Source organism: Gobio gobio, assembly GCF_949357685.1.
Source record: "Gobio gobio genome assembly, chromosome: 15".
NCBI lineage: Eukaryota > Metazoa > Chordata > Actinopteri > Cypriniformes > Gobionidae > Gobio > Gobio gobio.
The window spans coordinates 41,668,555-41,683,857 of record NC_137108.1 but is presented as its reverse complement, the minus strand read 5'-3'; the positions used below and the strand labels follow the sequence as shown (position 1 = coordinate 41,683,857).

The 15,303-nt window shown below is 40.6% G+C and overlaps 2 protein-coding genes across 5 annotated transcripts in view; one reads left to right on the top strand and one right to left on the bottom strand.

Annotated features, from left to right (window-relative positions):
* zfpm2a (zinc finger protein, FOG family member 2a) overlaps window positions 1-10,993 on the top strand; it is a 213,637-nt gene extending 202,644 nt beyond the window's left edge. For all 4 annotated transcript variants that reach the window (XM_079836440.1, XM_079836441.1, XM_079836442.1 and 1 more), the window contains 3 exons: window positions 5,826-6,032; window positions 6,939-7,160; window positions 7,493-10,993. In XM_079836440.1, the coding sequence (XP_079692566.1) occupies window positions 5,826-6,032; window positions 6,939-7,160; window positions 7,493-9,960 (2,897 nt within the window). In that variant the 3' untranslated portion in view covers window positions 9,961-10,993. The remainder of the gene's footprint in view (window positions 1-5,825; window positions 6,033-6,938; window positions 7,161-7,492) is intronic.
* The window catches only part of LOC307138240 (uncharacterized protein), a 44,265-nt gene continuing 39,095 nt past the window's right edge, over window positions 10,134-15,303 (bottom strand). Inside the window, exons 9-11 of the mRNA XM_079836444.1 lie at window positions 15,213-15,295; window positions 11,710-11,806; window positions 10,134-11,602 (exon numbers count right to left, since the gene is read on the bottom strand). Coding sequence (XP_079692570.1) covers window positions 11,435-11,602; window positions 11,710-11,806; window positions 15,213-15,295 — 348 coding nt within the window. The 3' untranslated portion in view covers window positions 10,134-11,434. The remainder of the gene's footprint in view (window positions 11,603-11,709; window positions 11,807-15,212; window positions 15,296-15,303) is intronic.

Here is a 15,303-nt window from a genome sequence, read left to right as displayed (position 1 = left end):
TCGAGCTTTGTGACATGGTGGAAGTAGCCATCAGAGGATGGGTACATGGTGGTCATAAAGGGATGGACATGGTCAGAAACAATGCTCAGGTAGGCCGTGGCATTTAAACGATGCCCAATTGGCACTAAGGGGCCTAAAGTGTGCCAAGAAAACATCCCCACACCATTACACCACCGCCACCAGCCTGCACAGTGGTAACAAGGCATGATGGATCCATGTTCTCATTCTGTTTACGCCAAATTCTGACTCTACCATCTGAATGTCTCAACAGAAATCGAGACTCATCAGACCAGGCAACATTTTTCCAGTCTTCAACTGTCCAATTTTGGGGAGCTCGTGCAAATTGTAGCCTCTTTTTCCTATTTGTAGTGGAGATGAGTGTTACCCGGTGGGGTCTTCTGCTGTTGTAGCCCATCCGCCTCAAGGTTGTGCGTGTTGTGGCTTCACAAATGCTTTGCTGCATATCTCGGTTGTAACGAGTGGTTATTTCAGTCAAAGTTACTCTTCTATCAGCTTGAATCAGTCGGCCCATTCTCCTCTGACCTCTAGCATTAACAAGGCATTTTCACCCACAGGACTGCCGCATACTGGATGTTTTTCCCTTTCCACACCATTCTTTGTAAACCCTAGAAATGGTTGTGCGTGAAAATCCCAGTAACTGAGCAGATTGTGAAATACTCAGACCGGCCCGTCTGGCACCAACAACCATGCCACGCTCAAAATTGCTTAAATCACTTTTCTTTCCCATTCTGACATTCAGTTTGGAGTTCAGGAGATTGTCTTGACCAGGACCACACCCCTAAATGCATTGAAGCAACTGCCATGTGATTGGTTGATTAGATAATTGCATTAATGAGAAATTGAACAGGTGTTCCTAATAATCCTTTAGGTGGGTGTATGTATATATATATATGTGCGTGTTCCAGGTGAAGTACTAAAATGTAGTCAAGTCACCTTCATTTATATAGCGCTTTTGCAACACAGATTGCTTCAAAGCAGCTTTACAGTGATGATAGGAAATTAATTTTGTTTTTGAAGAAAAGTTTTGATTAATTTCTGTTGTAAAAGCTGATTAGTTATTTAATTTGGTGCCATTTAAACAACACATCCTCAATTAAAACAGAAAAACCCCAATCCGTTCCGGACCCCATCCGCACGGCAACAGCATTTGGTGGCCAGAGAACACAAACCATGAAATATGTTTGAAATAGTTTTGAAACTTCCCCTCGCAACCCATAAAAAGGTGATTCCGTGAAAATGGTGACGGCTTGTACGCAAGCATTACGTTTTCAGCCTTTAGGCAAGCGCGTTTGGATACGTATGTGTGCATATGTGTTTTTATCTGTATAGAGGGAAAGGGAAAGGAAGGAGGCCTTCACAGGAAGTGTCTATTTGACAATTACTAAAGCTAAAAATTACTAAAGCTAAAACTGAAATAAAAATAAATTAAAGCTTAATTCATTTGTTTTAATTACAAAAGCATATAACATTACTAAAAATTATTTAAAATTAAAATAAAAACTAAAACTTAATTACTCAAACTAAAACTGAATATATATATATGTAAAAGCTCATTCAAAAATATGAATAAATACTAAACTGTTTGAAAACCACTACTGTAAACCATAACCTTACAGCCTCAAAAACATCTGCATCGGAGAAGGACACGACTGTACCACTAATATCTTTCTGATTCTTATTACACCTTATTTCTGGGCAGTCAAAGTTTGTCAGTGATTCGCTTTGAGATGTTAACTCACTGGCCATCCCACAACGCCGCAGCAGTTGTGGCACCCTGCATACATCACATTCTGGCTTCTTTTCTAGTGTAAGTAATGAGTTCTTCATGCAACTTCCAGCAGTATTGAGCAGGCAGAGGTGACCTGCGCCCTCCTGCTGTTGCAGGTGACAGTTTTGATCTGCGCTGATGGCGACGGCAGTTTTTGTTATTTTAATTAGGAGATAAGGAACGAGAGAGCCTCTCCAGGCAGTGTGTGGTGTGTGACAGGATCCCGCTGATGAAGAGGACCCGTCTGAAGAGCGTGTCTCCCCGCTGCAGATTCACACGTTGATAAGCTGCTCTTTCTGGCAGCAGTCGTGCATTTTTTTAACACACTGAAGCTTTCGCAGTCGGTGCCTGTATTAGAAAGCCATTTTATTCACTAACTTTATTTCTTTAATATATCTGATCTGATTGTGTGATATATTTCATTTTTGAGCACCCCTGAAAAATAGAAAATTACAGTGATTGATTATTCAATCATTTGACTGTTTACTGTATGACCTAAGATTCAACTTGTACTAAAACCAGTACTAACATTTCTACTGATTAGCAGAGTTGGGGAAAGTAACTTTTAAAAGTAATGCAGTACAATATTGCGTTTCTCTCTCTCATCTGGGGTCCGTTCTTCGTACGTCGCTAACTCAGTTAGCTGGATTTGATTGTTGACGATTTGTCATGAATTTGGATTGTTTGGTTCTTCGAAGCTCATCCTGGACTTGCTGTCATAGCAACAGGTCCGTAAGCTTAAACGGTTACTTCAGCGATGTAGCATTAAGCTTTGTATCAGTAGAAACCCGGTAGATCATGCTTCTCCCCCTCATATCCCCCTGAGACAAGAGATGTATGTATTTTATGTCTGGAAAAAAAGCCTCCGATGACGGAAATATCGCCATTTTTGTGTCATCGGAGGCTTTTTTGGCCAGAGGCTAAAGACTACAGCTAGTAGTAGGAGCTAGTTCCGCATGTTTTCAACCCGCCCATAGGGGGGGCCGCACGGACATTCATAACGGGGCGGGGCGGAGCAAAGCGAGTGTTCTCAATGAATTCCTATGAAAGTTAAGCTTCCATAGGCATGAACTGAAAACGCGTCAGACTGGACACGCATCGTGAATGACTGTGAGGCCGTGAATGAATGCAGGTCTGCCATGCTCATTTTTGTTTCGGTTTAAAATTAGCGCCGATTCGGGGGCGGTTTGCTTGAATTGTGGGTTCATGAAAACACAACAACAAAACGGTACAATGACAAACTCACTTAAATAAGCGCATTTGGCTTTGAAACCAAATCTTCCGCGATCATCTGGTCTGTCAGCTCCTCACTCTCGTGATGAATGAAATCTGACTCCTGCTGCTGGTCTGTGCTGAGATTTGGCTCGTGCTGTATTGAGCAAACACGTTCAGTTTTTAATTGTAGTGTCTGTTCTCTAACTGAACTAAATGATTTTATTACTATAAAAATCGAAACGACGGTGGGGCGGTGGGCAAGAGATGTAACCAGTAGGCGTGGCTTGGGAGTGGCCTCATAGGCAGCAAAGCAAGTGTATTCTGGGAGTTGTTGTCTTCATTCCACACGAGACAAAAATACATTTTCTGGCTTTTCTCAGTCTAGAAGGCACCAACTTCTAAAATAATTTCACATTTCTACTACATAAATGACCTAATTTAAATACACATTCATCTTTCCAGCGGTGACGTACCCCTTTAAACCTGCTCGGGAGCCGGCTTATTTCATGTAAACAGGATTAGATTGCATCTTTTAAGCAGCGTTGATACTTAAAATCTGTCTCAGCCACTGCTACTTTATTATAAAAGTTCCTTACTGAACCAGAGGCAATAATAATTTTAAATAATAATAATATAAAAATGTACATTAATAAAAAAAAAAGTTTCATTTTTGGCAAATGTAAAGGCTCTTTTACACCAAAAGTGAAATGCGTAAGCTTTAAGCTGAAGGACATGCAGATCCACGCCTGTACAGTAGAGGGCGCAGCTCAAACAAACCTTTCAGCTGTGCGGCCATTCTGGATGAAAAAAGAAGAAGAAATGGTATTATCCCTGTACATCTTTCGATTCACTATACATTCGTGTTGTGGACATTATATGCACTTGTGCGCCGATTGCCAACAAAACAAAGACATTTGATGCAGATTCACTCACCGCCTGCAGTTTCGACTCATGACCAGGATCAAACAAACACACTTCCAGAAGTTGCTACTCTGGAAAAACAAACTGCATCCTCTGTTTCCTTAACACTGGGTTGTTTAGGAAGCTGAACAAGGTTATCTTTCCCACACAACCAAAAACACACTTCTTTAGTGACACTGTTGATTTCGTGGTCTAGAAACAAAATGACAGCGCTGCCAACGGCTCCTGTAACCTGAACGAAGCTCGTTGATTTGTGTGCTCTTGCTCTCGCTCGGGTTGATGCGCGCACACGTTCATACGGGAGAAGTGCCTATACAAGGAATTCTACCCTGTATGACGTCATACAGGGCCATATTCAGGGAAAAAAAACTTTCCGAAACTTGTTCGAATCCTGAACGAGTATTTGGCACAGAAATACTGTCATACATCCAACTCATTTTTTGAAACTTTGGCCATATTTAGCATGAGAATCCAACTCAATGCTAATGTTTGCCTTTTGTACATTTTCCTAAATTCAGGAATTACATTCCCTTGCTGTTTTTCCCTCATTACCTTCCCTCCCAACAGCTGGTCTGAAAGCGCAGCTCATCTTCCCCTCTGAAGCTCCGTCAGTCAGTGTGTTTGAGAGCTCAGAGCTTTAATTAATTGTCCAGCTTCCCTACTGAAACAATGTCCTAATTCTGCCATTTAGCATCTGCATATCATAGTTTGTTGTTATCTCGGAAGCCAGATTTTTTGTAAATAGTCATATTTAAAACTTTAATCACTTGAATGGGAAATGAAGTGTGGCTGAAATCCTTCCGTGTGTGAAGATAAATGCTATCTGAGCTTAAACCCTTCCACTGACTTCCCATCTATCCCTCCCCCCTTTTCTTTTCCTGTCAGAGTATATTTAAAATCTCAAGCAGAATGTTTGATCTGAACTCCAAATGTTAGATGTGCAGTAGACCTTAAATATATACCATCCCTTAAAGCAACATGATTAAAGCTAAAGTGTGTAACATCACCACCCAAACTGCAAAGAGAGTGATTTTTTTTTAAAACCCAATCCTCAATCTTCCATTAATTAGACAGATTGTTCCTCCCCATTTTACCCAGTTTTGGGTAATTATTTGATTAATAGAAAGTTCAAAAGAACAACATTTATTTGAAACAGAAATCTTTTGCAACAGAATGAAGTCTTTACTGTCATCAACTGTGGATAAATTTAATGTGCCCTTGCTAAATAAAAGTCTTAATAATAAAATAAATCATACTGACCCTAAACTTTTAAATGGTAGTGTATATTTAAAAATAAAAGAAAAATTTAAAGAAAGAAAAAGTATTAGGTCAAGTTAAATAAATAATAGTTTGTTCAATGAACTTACATTAAGGAAACCGTTTCCACACAATTAGTTTAGGTTGGTACAACAAGAAAACAAATATTTTGTTGGACCAGCTTAATAAATGTAAGTTCCTATGTCATACTAACTAGCAAAAGCATGTTAGCATGCTAGAGACAACCTTGTTAATCATTATATACAACATAAAGGAGAGCAAGTAAGAAGAGACTGATCTCAAAATTTGCTCATTGAGTGAAAGAACCCACATCATGGTCTTTCAGACCCTTGCATAGCATGATGGGAACTAAAGGTCCACTGCCCAATGTTATATCAATAAAAATTATTAATGTAGTCCCAACACAAAATGATCATCTTCCATTTTACTATTTTAATTGGATTTAACAATGCAATTAATTTGTGACAATATGTTCAATTATTTGAACAAGCAGCAAAAATCTTTCATTTAAATGCATCATAAAAATGATCAACCCTTACAGGGAAAACCTTTGCATACATTTTAAACTGAAGTGGCTAAATGCGGCAGTAATGATGTGTCGTTTATTCTCTGTCACACACAGGTGGTCAGTTGTGGTGCACCACGACAAAGAACATGATGGAAGGTGAGGAGCTGGTGGCATTCGCAGTGGACTTTGACTCTCGATTGCAGGCGGTCAATCACATGTCTCTCAGTGAGGGCATGTACCCAGCACGCCTCCTGGACACCATCCAACTCCTGCCCCAGCAAGCTGCCATGGCCTCCATATTACCTACAGCTATAGTCAACAGTAAGTATAGTCAACTCTTTCTGTTTGCTCACAAACTCTACTGTCCACAGGCATCATAAACATGTATGCAGTGAATCAAGACTAATAACTGTCAATGTACTTGTACAATAAAGCTGTACGGTTTTGTCTTGCCGTAAAACTTGGCCCCAATATTGCTGCATATGGGGTCTCACCTGTTCCCATGGCTGCTCCGTTAAACACTCCAACCAGTCATTTGAGCCAGTTCAGAGCGTGTTACACATGCACATACTACACTGAAAACAAGTAGTTATTCAAAGATTAACCTCTACTGGAGGAACATGATGTTCTGCCCTTCAGTTTAGGGGTACAGTAAACATGTCTGGACTCTGACCAACCTTGTAATTGCAAAATTCAAGCCATTTGCAAATACTTTGTTTGTTGACTTTATCAGTGAGGTCTAGAGTTCAGCTTGACACAGAGGATGCTGCTAGCAGATGGTGCAGTGTTTTCATTTGCCCTTGAGGAAAGGGCACGAGCCTACTGGAATCATCTCTGTTGCCATGCAACATCACAGCAGAATTGTTATTTAAAACCATTTTATTAGACTCTTTGAGTAACTTATCCATCTTCTTCCATCAGCCGTGAATGTGAACCGACATACAGCCGTCCCAACCACTCCTAATGCCCCTTCTGATTTATCCCCTATAGAGATGGGATTAAGGAAATGCACAATTCTACTTCTGAAAAATAAATTTTGTTCATAAATATAATTGCCAATAACTATATATTAAATTACATTAGGCAAACAATAAAAACATTTTATTAATTCATATATTTTTACAAAATATTGACAAAACTATTGACAACCTTTAAGACTTAAGCGCAGCACAACTGTTGATGAACAGTTTGTAGTTTTGCCTTCACAATCTTGTATCTGTGTTTCAGAGGACATCTTCCCCTGTAAAGCATGTGGGATATGGTACAGGAGTGAGAGGAACCTTCAGGCCCACCTGATGTATTACTGCAGCGGGCGGCAGAGGGAACCCGATAATGTCCCAGAAGATGCTGACGCCAATTCCCACCAAACTCCCAATATCTGCCCTTTCCCACAATGCAACAAGAGCTTCAGCAACCCTCGGGCTCTGGAGATGCACTTGAGCTCACACAGTGAGTATAGAGTATGATGTTATCATAATTAAAGTACATTTTGACAGTAAAAAAAGATACTTCTAACAATAAGGATTTGATCGCACAAGTAACTGTTTAATTGTTCATTTAGTTTACTCATCACCCATTCCTATTTTGTACTCATTTAGCAAATCATCAGCAGAATCCAGCCAACCTGAACATTTAATGAGGATGATGATTAATTATATAAATAATATTATATATTAATATTGCTTAGTTTCACAAAATGTTTAGGAAATAAACACAAACAGATCTACAGCAGACACAATGTTAAACTGACAAAAAACAACTGTCTTTTTCCTTTCTCATAGGTGTCAAAATGGAGGAGTCTCTTCCCCCAGGCACCAGTTTGAAATGCACAATCTGCAACTTCACAGCAGATTCACTCCTTACATTCCAGCACCACATCCTTTCACACCTGTCACAGGCAGCCTTCAGATGCAATCACTGCCACATCAGCTTCCAGAACCATAGGGAACTGCTGCAGCATCAAGACTTACATGGACACTCTGGGAAGATTCACAGGGAGAGTGACAGTGAAAACTCCCCAAGAGGAGGCGAGGAAAGTCTGCTGGCGGTACGAGCAGAACTGTCAGGCAGGAAGGATGTAGTCATGCAAAGTCCCAAAAGCACACCCCACAAGGCCAACAGTCCTGATGGAGAACTTGAAAGACCTGAGAAAAAACCTACCCTACTGCAGAAGGGGGAAAATCACCCCGGCAGCAAGGCTAGTTTCTCCTACACCAGAATCAAGTCGGAACCCTCTAGTCCACGGCTAGCCTCCTCTCCTGTCCAGCACAACATGGGCCCAACCTTCCCCATGGGTCCGTTTTTGTCGCAGTTTGCATTCTCCCAGGACATTTCTGTGGTACCACAAGCATCTGAGATTCTAGCAAAAATGTCAGAGCTTGTGCATCGAAGGCTACGCCATGGGGGTAACAGCTACCCTCCTGTCATCTACAGTCCTCTAATGCCCAAAGGAGCGACCTGCTTTGAATGCAACATCACCTTCAATAATCTAGATAACTACTTAGTTCATAAGAAGCACTACTGCAACAGTCGCTGGCAGCACATGGCTAAATCTCCAGATTTCTCTAGCGTTCCGGACAAGGTTTCCGATGCCATAAGTCCAAACAGTGGCCACACCTCAGTTGGTATGCTCCCCGGATGCCTTCCATCAGAGACAGACAGTCATCTCGTGACAACAGCTTGCTTGAATTCGTCTGTCCTGGATATTATGAACGCTAGTGGGAAAGTGCCTGAAAAAGACCTCACGGGGCAAGTAAAGAAGGTTACTACACCGACAGGAGTTGAGGAAAGGCTTGGTGGAAAACAGCCTGAGGTGAAGAGTCCCAGCACATCTTTGGTGGAAAGTGACAACGACCCAAACAAGACCACATGTGAAGCATGTAACATCACCTTCAGCCGGCATGAAACGTACATGGTTCACAAGCAGTACTACTGCGCCACTCGCCACGACCCACCTATGAAACGGATGTCCGCGAAGGTGCCTGCCATGCAGCGGACCATGAGGACGCGCAAACGGAGGAAGATGTACGAGATGTGTCTACCCGACCAAGAACAACGCCAGGCCATGGGGCCACAGCCGGGATTCTTGGGTTTGCCTACTCTTGGAAATCCCTGTACATCCCAGGAGACGGTAGAAAGTCTGGCTGACCGCTTCCATCCAAGGTGTGACATTTTTCCAGGCCTCGTCCCGAAACACTTAGATGCTTCTCTAAATGTCTCCAAGCCCATCCTTGCCCCAAAAGGAAACACTATTGCAGACCCACAGGAACTAGATGCTCCAATAGATCTCAGCAAAAAGTGCTCACCTCTTCCTGACAAGTCGTGTAACTCCCCTAAAAGATTGCTGGACTATCACGAATGTACCGTCTGCAAGATAAGTTTTAACAAAGTGGAGAATTACCTAGCACATAAACAGAACTTTTGTCCCGTCACAGCTGCTCAGCATGGTGAGCTCAGCAATCTGGAGCAGCCGATGTTCCAGGGCATTAAGAGCGAAGGCAATAATTCGGATGACATCTATGACAAGAGTTCTGTCAAATGCGAGAAAAACGGTGGCAACAAGTTGATGGTGCAAAACGGAGGCATGTTCCCACCACACCTCGGGCCGGCACCGGATCTGAAAGCTTTCAGTGACGCACAGCTCATGACCTCGAAAGATGAGAAGAACATGTTTTTGCCTCACTGTCTCTATCCTGGAGCAATAAAGAAGGTGAAAGGTACAGAGCAAATATCGCCATATTTCGGGATAAAGAGCGGTGACTACATGGCAGGGAGTCTCGCAATGCAGGGCGATGCGGCCGAACAGGAGCAAAGCAGCAATGGCGCAGGAGAGACGGGCACAGAACCCCCTGCGGCCAATGGCTGTCCCCATCCCAGCAAGGAGCCGCTGCCCCTGCTGCCCAAAAACAGGGGCATGGTGATTGTCAACGGTGGTCACAAAGAGGATCGCCAGACACCAGCAACTCCCCAGCAAGAGAATCAGCCTCACAACGCCTCATCACCAGAGGAACAAACATCTCCCACGTGGGGAGGCGAGAACCCTCCCGACCCGAACGAGAATGTATCGCCCACTTCTAAATCACCCATGGAGGAATCCGCACCTGCCGGGAAAGGTATAAATGGGTCGGCGCCGCCGGCAGGCAGTGGGAAGTACTGCCGCCTCTGTGACATCCAGTTCAATAACTTGTCAAACTTTATCACTCACAAGAAGTTTTACTGCTCGTCACATGCCGCCGAGCATGTGAAATGAAATGATGCTCTTCTTCCCTTGTTCTTCCCTCTTACTTTGGGTACACGATCGTGTCTGAATTAGTGCATCATGCAGTTTTACATACTGCTTGTGGACAATCAAGAGAAGCTTCTTTTTTCGTTATTTGAAGACTTAATGCAAAATGATGAAAAAAAAAATCCAAGTGTAATATTGGTGCCACTTTCACATTTTATTTATTTTACAATCAGTATTAATAGGAGTAGTGCTCTTAATTTAAATTCAAAGAAAGTTTATATCAGAGTTGTTTGTAATGTTAATGTATAGTCATTCTTGTGTAGCAGACATATTGTTTACAATGTACGTTAGGTTCAAGGAGACAATAGGCACAAGATACAAAACTGAAATGCGTTTTAGACCCAACAATAGCTACTGGAGCACTTGTGTATTCTTATTTGCTGGTACAGTTTTTTGTATATGTCAAAATGTCACTTGCAGTATGATTCTCTTGACTTCAGCCTTAAAACTGTTTGGAGGGATAACCAGGCAAAACGCTGCAGCTTATGTTTTGGCATATACTGTACACATGGCTTTGCATATACATGTTGCTGTTTGTCTGTGTCTTTTCTTCGACTCAGAAGTGGATGTTTTAATGAGGATGGCAGCATTCTTGTATAGTACTTGTATTTCTGTTTGCTGATACACCTTGTTCTCCCTTTTTAAAAATTTGCTCTCAGCGCAATACTTTGTAAAAAAAACGAGAAAAAAAGGAGGGCGGGGACATTACGGAAAGCAGTATTATAAAGGGAGAAAAGCAGCTATTTCTTACTCCTGGAGAAAAGAAAAAAAAATGAAATTGTACAAAGAGCAGGTTTATCAATGGTGAATATTGATGGGTGGGACGAGATAAGGGAATACTGTAAAAATGATCATTCCAATGTCCTTATGTAAGAAAAATATTTCTTAAAAATGTTGTTGCTATGCATGTATATGGATGGAATAAAATTCCAGATCTGTTGGAAATTTTTATTTTGATGTGGTGTCAATTAAACTTCAATCCTCAGGATAAACCGACCATTTTATTGTCTTCTTTCAGGATCATAAAAATGGTGGGGAAATTTGTCATTCACCATGGTGATTCTCAAATTAATAATAAATCAACCTACCACAGTAATGAGAATATGGAGTAACATTTTGGGGAAGAATAGTTTACAAATATTCAATGTAAAAAAAAAAAACAGTCCTTTTTAAAGGGTTATTTCACCCAAAAATGAAGAATTCTTTCATTTTGCTAAATCTAATTTCCAATGTCTTTTAAGGTGAAATATGACAGACATATTCTTGACAGGTGTCTTTTAATTCAACTGCATTCATAAAAAGGCATTTTGCTCAACAAACAAACCACAGATTTCGGTTTCCTTTGTGAGCAGAAATGATGCTGTTATTTGCATCATTGAAGAGAGTATGTGACAACTTCAGGGATGTAACTTATTGAACTGTTGTTTTCTGAAGCGTCTCACTGCCGCTGTTGGTTGGACTGTCTTTGAGACACAAGCTTATGCAAATGTTTGATAACCGAGGATGGATTTTTGTAGATCATGTGACGATCCGCCCCACGAATTTGAATGTGATTGGCACTGGGATAAGAGCGCTCCAAAAACTTGCTCTGAAGTTCAGCAACCACCTGACGTGGCGAGATGACAGTTAATGAGACGTTCAGCAAAGGATTTGCCTCTGATTAAAACTAACTAAAGTTCAGAAGTGAAGGTAGAAAGTGGGGCTGACACTCACTTGGTTGAGATCTGAAGGAAGCTGATGATCAAACGATTCCCCAGTGATCACATGCACAGATGTCTTGCTAGAGAGAGGCTTATATCTGGAGATCTCCCTAAAAAGTCAAGGACATGCAAACAGCAGCGGAAATTATGCCACTGCACCACTAGACTAGAAACCACCGTTAAGATGTTTTTTTTTCTTATACCTAAACTCTATGACTACATTCTACTTAAGTTATTATTATTAATAATAATGCACATTATGAATTTATTGTTGATCTTGTTAGTAATAATTCTTAAAGGGTTAGTTCACCCAAAAGTGAAAATAATGTCATTTATTACTCACCCTCATGCCGTTCCACACCCGTAAGACCTCCATTCATCTTCGGAACACAAATGAAGATATTTGTGTTGAAATCCGATGGCTCAGTGAGGCCTGCATAGCCAGCAATGACATTTACGCTCTCAAGATCCATTAATGAACTAAAAACATATTTAAATCAGTTTATGTGAGTCTAGTGGTTTAATATTAATATTATAAAGCGACAAGAATATTTTTGGTGCGCCAAAAAACCTAAATAACGACTTGTATAGTGATGGCCAATTTCAAAACACTGCTTCATGAAGCTTCGGAGCGTTATGAATCAGCGTATCGAGTCAGCAGCTCGGAGCGCCAAAGTCACGTGATTTCAGCAGTTTGGCGGTTTGACACGCGATCTGAATCATGATTCGACTCGCTAATTCGATACACTCCGAAGCTTCATGAAACAGTGTTTTGAAATCGGCCATCACTATACAAGTCATTATTTAGGGTTTTTTTGGCGCAACAAAAATATTCTCGTCGCTTTAAAATATTAATATTGAACCATTGTACTCACATGGACTGATTTAAATATGTTTTTAGTACATTAATGGATCCTGAGAGTGTAAATGTCATTGCTGGCTATGCAGGCCTCACTGAGCCATCGGATTTCAACACAAATATCTTCATTTGTGTTCCAAAGATGAACGGAGGTCTTACGGGTGTGGAACGGCATGAGGGTGAGTAATAAATGACATCATGTTCATTAAAGGGTTAGTTCACCCAAAAATGAAAATAATGATATAATGGTACAGGGCTCGACATTAACGCTTGTCCGGGACAAGTGGATTTTTTTGAAGGGGCAAGTGAAAGAGAATTTTGCTTGCCCGACGGACAAGTATCCTGATTAAAACGTCAATAACAAAAAAATAACTAGGTAATCACCAAAATGCAATAATGTGCATTCAATTAGTGTAAGTGGCGATCGATGGTGGATATAATGTAGAACTTACTGACGGTAACTAGGTTGTGCTGTTGATGCTCGCGCAGCCTCTCGAGGAGAAAATCGAAAACGAATGAGCGCCGCTCACACAGAGCAACTCAGTTAACATACACGGTTAAAAGTACAAATTGTGTTTTTATATTTATGACATATGATAGAGTTAAGCAACATCACAGAACCAAGAGTGCTGTTTTCCTGAATACCATCACGACTGAACATGACATTAATTTTATACGCCAGCTCCATAAACAATTATTTAACATCAAGTCACTTACATTTTAGATGCAATATTGACTGTTTTTGTTCTATTTCAGCAGCAAAAATAGTTCCAAACAAAGATCACAGCAGAACCATAACGCATCTCACAGCAACAGTGTGTTACTGAATGATTCAGCGTTTGGTTGAATCAAAGATTCAATGACCTATTCATAAACGACTGCCTCATTCCTGAACGAATCAGCCGTTTCACTGAATCGACTCAATGACTCGCTCATAGACGGTCACCTGCGCCCCCTACTGGCGGTTTAGTTTCATGCTTAAACATTCTTTCCAACATTTCTTATTCGTATATTCAAAAATATTTAAAATAATCTCATTACATTATTTAATGCAGTTAAAATTTTTCAGTTTAAATTATTTTATTTAATTGAAAACAGCCCTACAGTGTCTCATTCTAATTTAATTTATAGATCAAATTTAAAAATATAAAATGAAAGCTGAAGCATAGCCTATATTTAATAAGATTATTGAAAAAATGCCCTTTATAAAAAGGTAAAAATATCACAAATATGCGGATTTAAATATGTCAAAGCTGATTGAAAACTGGTCAGAATATTGCTTCAGAATAAATTAAATTTAAAACAAAAAAATAACAAAAAAACATTTCCGGACAAGCAAATGTTTTACTTGGACGAGTGACAGATTTACTTCCCCGAAGGAGAAGCTTAATGTCGAGCCCTGTGGTAATCCACCCACTCTTTGTTTTATATTCCCCATAAATCGCCTCAAAATAGGTAGCTCCTCCCCTGAGTGAGCTGTACACAGTCCACCATGTTTATCTCTAGTGAAACACAAGAATGTCTCAGCTAAGTGATAATGTAAATGTTCTGTTATTTGCTGTATCAAACACAGAACACTTTTTTCCATTTCATAGCGCTATTTTTCCATTGCTTTTCTATGTAAACATGCTAGGTGGACATGCTTGCCATACCGTTACGCTCGCGTTTCATATATATTTTTTTTTTTACAGCTTCTCAGGCAGGAAACAGTGTTCTATAAACGAAGAAGGTTCACTTTTTAAAAAAACGTGTCTCAAAACTTTCCACTGCCCATGTCTCGCATTTTTAGAAGCATATACGCATTGTGTGTGGATTACCCCAAAAGGGAGGGGAAAAAAATATGCGATTCATAATAGTCCTTTAAGATTGTTCCTTGTCAGACTGTACGAACATGTCACACTGTAAGATCTCAGTTGTCATTAATGTCAGACTGTACGATAGTCAATGCGCGTTAAAAACGGACGCACGCAAGAAAACTTGTCCGGAGTTTTATATCATCAATCAATGACGCGTTCGGTGACAGTGAGCTGCATACATGCAGGATTGAAATGGTGGCTACAAAGAAATCTCTAGTGCTCATTTTGGTCATAGTTCGTCGTAGGAGAAGTCACACTGCAGTATCGTGCGCCAAATCTTCTGACACCGATCAAATTTGACCTCAGACGGAATTCTGGCACAGCGGTCATTAATCGGCAGTCGTGAACATGTCAAACTAACAATCAAAGACTTCAGATTTTAGCCTAGGATCAGAGGCATCTTTTAGGATTTGCAAAATTTGTCTCAGATGGCCAAATCGTGGCCAAAAATCGCACAATGTGCACCCTGCTTAAGAAAATAATGGAAAATCACCACAGAGAAATGCAAAAAAAGTATTCTGGAGAAATGGCCCCATACTGTTTCTCCTATTTTGTTGTTGTCTGAGTATCCGAGGCACTAACTGTAAAGGCACAGCCCTCTTCTTGAAAGGGGTTGGGGAGAAGCAGCTCATTTGCATTTAAAGATACACAGATTAAAATGACTTGTTTTTGCTTGCACTCAAAAAAGGGGGCATTTTGGCATGCTATAATAAATGATCTGTGGGGTATTTTGAGCTGAAACTTCAGACACATTTTACATCTTGTAAAAAGAGGCATAATAGGTCCCCTTTAAAGTCTTACCTGACTTGAGATGCACTCTCGTTGAGAAAGAAATGCTCGTCTACTGCAGCGCTCTGGTGGGCAGGGTTACACAGGAGATATTTCTGACAGG